Here is a 6,300-nt window from a genome sequence, read left to right as displayed (position 1 = left end):
CATAACTAACTGGATTATTACATGACTAATGGGTTTATGCAACCCTATAGAGAGCAGTATATTGGAGAAAATGGTAGCCTTAAGACATTCATCAATAGATAAAACTTGGAACTATATGCACAAAGGACAACCTATATGAAACCTAAAGTACAACATAGCTGTTACTAAATCTAGGAGGTAGTTCTTGATGCATTTACTTTTGTTCTACAAGCATCCTTTTGAATTCTGCATTTCTTCCTACTTTGAAAGCATAGTTGAAACAAGACCTTACCAAAGCCAGTGGAAATTCTAGCATCACATGCAAATGAAGCTGTAATTTGAAAAGTACTCTCAAAGTCAACACGAATGAGTGTTTTATATCCATGCTGGAGAAGCACACAGAATGGACTGCAGCCATCCCACTGGCAGGTTGCAAAATGCACCTCTTGGCTTCCTTTCAAGTTGTGATTCAACACCAGTGATGCTAGTTACGTATCACATATAACAAACAGAAAGCTGTTATGCTGATGCAAAATCTGATTACATGAAATCTTTTCTCTCCAGAGAAAGAACGTGTGCTGTGGACTCGAACTGTGAATGATTTTCCTGACTCTTAACACCACATCGCTCTGAAATACGCTTGCGCTGACCTTGACTACTCACTGCTACAGTGAAATAGAGTAATGATGGTGGATCAGCTTTTAAAAACTGATCATGTATACTTGTATTTTTAACAGGTTTATCTCAGACTAAAGCCTCCACAGATCAAGGATGTTGATTCTTCTGGCTTTCATTATTGTGTTTCACATAACCTCAGCAGCACTGCTGTTCATCTCAACTATTGACAATGTAAGTATCATTTATTCTGTTTTTCTCTCAAAACACACCAGTGTTTCTTTGCTTCATGAAAATGAATTTGATCTTATCTAGTTGTCTTCAACTTGCTTATTGAAAGCATGTAACTTTGTTAGGCACACTGGTCTGCTTTATACCTTTTTGTAACAAAAATCCCTTGAATATACATGTTGCTGGTATACCTGGATAAGGCTATAGGAGTACATGCCATACATTTGTATGGCATCATGTTATAAGCCCACGTTATGCAGCTGATCTTCTTCCCTGTGAGATACTTGGCCAGGGAGTATATTTACAAATACTGCAATGCTTGCAGGGTGGAGCTATGGGACTTGGTTCTGCTAGATATGAGGGAGGGGGATCCATCATCCCTTTGTGTCAAGTACATGAAGTCAAATAGCTCATGGTTAATGCGTGGGATAGTTTCAGTCAAGGTGTGCTTTGCCTCAGAAGTGGTTGTCCAAGATGCCAAGCAAATCATGAAAAGAGACACCATAAATTTGTCTGTTTCCATTCAGTTAAGCAGTTTCAGCACAGTCAGAATAATTTATGTTGCATTCTTTTCAAATTTCCTTTTTATTTTTGAGATGAGAAAGAATTTACCTTTCAGTATTTACATCTAGATCTTAATTGAATTTGCTCCTTCCAGAAGAGCCCACTATCCAGATTGGTAATCTTAACTGTGCATTGGAGTCTTTCTTTCTCTAATAGATTCGGTGTATGTATAGGCTTTTAGGATTATAAAAATTGTCTGCTGAAAATACTTTACTGTACTCAGTGAAGCTGGTTTGTATCCCATAGTCTTTTCCAACACTGTGCTCCAAATGAAATGATGTGTTACCCACAACCTCTCACTGCAAAATTGTACAAACTCAGATGTTATTTCTCAGTCAGCTGGTTGATTTGTTCCACTGAAGTAGGTCATTAACTGAGCACTAAAGCAGGTTGGCTTACCCCGCTCCTTTTAATATTTATATTTAATATTTAGAGAGCTAGAACAGTGGACAAAGCAACTTATTCTTAGTTCAGATCTGCTATATAAATATCAAATTATTATAGAAATAAAACCCCATACTCTGATTTGTGTCATTAGCTACTTTTAAGCAACTATGAACTTAAACTGTGTACTCACCTTCTATTAGATTTTATCATCTTCACAGGCTTTTTATAGTCATGAAAATAACTATGCCTACTAACATAATATGTTATAGTTTTTATTGCAGTATTGTTCGCAAAGCTGTACAGTGAGCTGTGAGGTTTCTGGAACGTCTGTTTAAGCAGCAGATGCTACCAGGAGCCATATTTAGAAGTCGTATTTTTCCGACTTCAGTCAAAACAAAGGCCTGGGTAGCGATTGGAATGGGAATGGGTTTCCTGAGGAAATGCCACTTGTGTGGAGTGCTTGCAGCATTTCCCAGGCTACCGTAAAAATCTGTTCGGTCACTGTAGAACTGTTCTGCATTGAATGTCAAAATATCAAAACGGAAATACTACAGGAGGATCTTAATTTGTTGCTAGGTGCTTCCAGTCAGATGCCATAGTGTATGTACTGCATTTACACATGGACAGCACGGCTACATTAAGTTGAGATTAATTCAATTCAGTGTCAGAAACCGGAAAATTTATAAAGGGCTTCTGTTTCATAGATGTATACCCTGCTGTTTCCTGCAAATTAAAAAATGCTGTGCCTTGAAAGAGTTGTGCAGGCTAAACAGAGTCTGGATGAGCAAAGCAGATACTGTCTAGGTATCTTAAGGAGTGAGCAATCAATGACTATCCAAAATTTCTGCCGGAACATTGGAAAATCCCTTGTGCTTTGGGATGTTTAAGATTGCCAATTATTCCCTTTTCTACTTTACACAGGCTTAAAATGAAAATAACATGTGAATAATGATATACCCTTTATTCCAAAATGCCATTAGATCTCAAATTTAGTCTGAATGGTTAATTAGCAAAACCGAACAGAAATTTGTTCCAGCTGATGTATCTAATCAGGAGACACTAAGGAGTTTTGTGGTTTTGGTGTGTTTTTTTTTTTTTTCCTTTAAAAGCCCTTTACTTTTATTTTGCAGGCCTGGTGGGTGGGAGATAATTTTTCTACAGATGTCTGGAGAATGTGCGCCACGAATACGAGCACCTGTACAGCTATTACTGATCAGTTCAGAGGTGAGTCTGCGTCCGTGCCTATGTCTCAGTTCCTTTAGCAGGAGATCTGGTGAAATCACTACAAATTTGCAGGGGCAATAATATATTTGTTCAAAGAGCTGCATGCTCTAACTGCTCAGGTCTTCTAAAAACTTTAATACTAGAACAATACTGTTCCAACAGTTTCTGTGAGGAAAACGAGGGAACTGTCAGGCGCACTAGAAAGCCCAGTGCAAGAGAGTAAATGCAAACAACTAATGAAGGGTGCTAAAGAGTTCTTAAAAAATTAGATCAGGTAAAAACAGTGAAGTCATCTGAAAGTGTGGCTGAAGTGATAAAATTTGTCTCAGAATTGAACTTTAACTTCCGAAGAAGGACTTAAAAATACTGGCTGCGTTCAGGGATGGGGAATAAAGTGGAAGAAAGTCAGAACACAAGCTTAAGTTTTAACAAAGAGGACTTAATAGACAGCACAGCCTAACATCCTGCTTTACGAAAACTAAAAAAAAATTCCAAATGTTGCATTTACTTTATTGCTATACTTTCTGTCTTTGTGTATATCAAAGAGGTAGATGATTTGAAGAGCCATGTATCCATAAAGTAACTTTGCTTTCCAAGCATCAGGTTGGTTTGGAGCATACCTATGCTGCAGGGAGATGATCCATTTAGACACAGGCATATGTAAGCTAACACGAATTTAACGAATTTGCATTGGATATCTGCGTCTCTATGCATTCATTAAATTAGGTACCCACTAGCTAGATGGTGAGTAGCTCAGGTGTGTCTGTTGTTCACAGACCTACTAACTGCAGTCTAGCCATGCTAGGGAGAGGTCCTGTGAGGAGGTCACCTATGTACCTTAGCTTGGCCATATCATTGCCGCAGTTACACAAAGCAGCTAGCTACATGTAGCTTCAAATTTATTGGTTGCTTTAGCTCCTAGTTATACAGAAGTAATCCATAGGATGAAAAAACCTGGATCAAAAGAAATCTTGTGTGGAGTGTGGATGTCCTGTCTGGTTACATCTTACTGGATAGAGCTGTCTCCAGGTCTGGTGAGAAGCTTGGGCCTGCATTTCCAAGTCTTTTGGGACACCTAGCAGTTTCATTGTGCTTCTAGTATGTAGATGGCAGCAAAGGATGTGGTGTGGGAGAAATAGTCTCTTCAGTCTTTTTATTCAGTTTTATGAAAAGCTTTTAAAAGTCCTTAAACCACTGGCTGTATTAATACTAAGGAAGCAGAGAACCACCGTGGGCGACGCATGCACAACTGGTTTGCTGACTCCTGCCTACAGAACATAGCTCATTGCAGGAGTAGGCAAAGAGAGAAACTGTATTTTTTAATCAAGGTTGCTTTTGTTTTTGCAGAATATCAATCAATTCAGGCTGTTCAGGCCACCATGATCCTATCTACTATTTTCTGTTGTGTGGCATTTCTGATTTTCATTCTTCAACTCTTCCGTCTAAAGCAAGGAGAAAGATTTGTGTTAACGTCTATTATCCAGCTCCTGTCATGTGAGTGATTTTCAACACTTGTGACTTTAATGGTTTACATGGAAGTAGGAAAGGGAAGGGGAAAAAGGTCTCGAAAAGAATGAGTTGCATGAGAAATTTGTAGGGCTCTTTAGGTCATAGCTTATCCTTCATGTTTGTTTAAACAGTAAACTGCTCCTTTCTATGCTATTTAGGCAGTTAAAACATGGATGACATCACTGCTCTGAAAAAAGTAATTTAAACTTTAAAGGGATAGAATCTGAGATTCTGAACTGCTTGAACAAATTAAATAACTCTGTAATTGTTACAGGCAGGTACTTCTTTAATTTTTTGTTAGTGTTTAAAACTATCCAGATGTGTAGAATCATTTTGTGTTCATTGCAAATGACATAAATACACAACAGCACTTCAGATTGAATCCATGCCAAAGAAACTGAAAACATGTCCTGAAGTGCTCCCAGTTTAGTTTGAGGGTGGAAAATGAGTGTCTGCAAAAAAGGACATTGATGGAAGCAGCTGACAGAAGACAGAGAGTGAACAGTCGTTATGCATATTGCTAATACTTTAAGATGCTAAACTTTACTATTTTCTTCCTCCTCCAGGTCTGTGTGTTATGATTGCAGCTTCCATTTACACAGACAGGCATGAAGAACTACACAAGAGCAATGAATATAGCTTTGAAGTTTCTGAAGGCCGATATGGCTATTCCTTCGTCTTAGCCTGGATTGCATTTGCCTTTACTCTGATCAGTGGTGTTATGTACCTAATATTAAGGAAGCGTAAATAAATGTCAGTTATTTCTGTCACTACAGTACAAAACCAAATTCCAGTAACCATTTTGTATATAATCATTTACATGGTTTTGTAGTAAAGGTATTGTTTCTCTAAAAATGTACTGTGTTCTTGATATGAAAAAGAATTTAAAAAAAAAAGGCAGGTTTTAAGGAATGCCTGGCACCTACAAGTCCGGGGTCTGAGCAGGAAAGAGCCAAATTGTTTCTTTTACATATTTCATCATCATAAATGGTTTTCCCTTTACTAGACATTAACCTGGCCTCTAGCAGATGACAAAGCCCGTGCAGATTGATTTGTAAGCAATATGCTAACTCTGTTTCTGGACCAGATGTATCCCTTTGGGATGGAATAAATACAGGGGGAATAAAAAATGAAGCCCAGATCACAGTGAAAAAGTGAACAATTGTAAGAGCCCAAAGCTGCACTCAGTGTGTCTGTTCTGGCAGAGGACTAGTGTTCTGCTATTTATACTGTGCAGTAAGTGTCATCAAGCTTTTATTAAAACCACTTGCTTTGCAAAAGTAAACAACTCCTTTTTGTGTTCCAGCAAATGATTCTCTTGATTCTCTTTCACATTTAATTGAGGCATACAGAGCCTTTGGCAGGAGAATTTCCAGCAAATTTGCTGCACAACTTGGGACCAGAACAGTCTGAGCAGTAAGAAATACCCCCCTCAAGTCCTCTATCTCTTTATTTTTGCATTGTGCATAGTCTTTCTGGAAGGAAGGGCAAGGGAAAAAAAATACATTACCTTGTCTACACCTGCAAATTTCTAAGCAAATTAGTGATCAAGCAATGCCAAATTTAGGTTTTTACAGCCAAACTCAACATGTTTATTACACTGGGCTTTTATTATATAGTGATTTCACAACTAATATATCATTTACAAAAGCATCTCCTGAGTCTGCCCGTTAGGAAATTGGCCTTTAAAAAATTAATTCTAAATTCCTTTGTGGATTTTACTTGCACTAAACACTCTACTAAATAATGAATTCCAGGATAGTTTTTCACGATAAAATGACTTGATAATTT

At 37.9% G+C, this 6,300-nt stretch overlaps 1 protein-coding gene across 1 annotated transcript; it reads left to right on the top strand.

Annotated features, from left to right (window-relative positions):
- The first annotated feature begins 750 nt into the window (after positions 1 to 750).
- Positions 751 to 5,260, top strand: EMP2 (epithelial membrane protein 2). Its single transcript, XM_009984505.2, has 4 exons — positions 751 to 828; positions 2,907 to 3,000; positions 4,348 to 4,494; positions 5,076 to 5,260. The coding sequence occupies exons 1-4, from the start codon at positions 751 to 753 to the stop codon at positions 5,258 to 5,260; spliced, it is 504 nt and encodes a 167-aa protein (XP_009982807.1).
- Positions 5,261 to 6,300: the final 1,040 nt, after the last annotated feature.

This window comes from Tauraco erythrolophus, chromosome 17 (genome assembly GCF_009769465.1).
Source record: "Tauraco erythrolophus isolate bTauEry1 chromosome 17, bTauEry1.pri, whole genome shotgun sequence".
Classification (NCBI taxonomy): Eukaryota; Metazoa; Chordata; class Aves; order Musophagiformes; family Musophagidae; genus Tauraco; species Tauraco erythrolophus.
The sequence above is the reverse complement of the archived record's forward strand: the minus strand, read 5'-3'. Positions and strand labels throughout refer to the sequence as shown.

Excerpts from the sequence above, each read along its gene's own strand:
- EMP2 (XM_009984505.2), top strand. The coding sequence starts at position 751 with ATGTTGATTCTTCTGGCTTTCATTATTGTGTTTCACATAACCTCAGCA. Across the intron at positions 3,001-4,347 it reads TATTACTGATCAGTTCAGAG|AATATCAATCAATTCAGGCT; the intron begins GTGAGTCTGCGT and ends TTGTTTTTGCAG. Across the intron at positions 4,495-5,075 it reads TATTATCCAGCTCCTGTCAT|GTCTGTGTGTTATGATTGCA; the intron begins GTGAGTGATTTT and ends TTCCTCCTCCAG.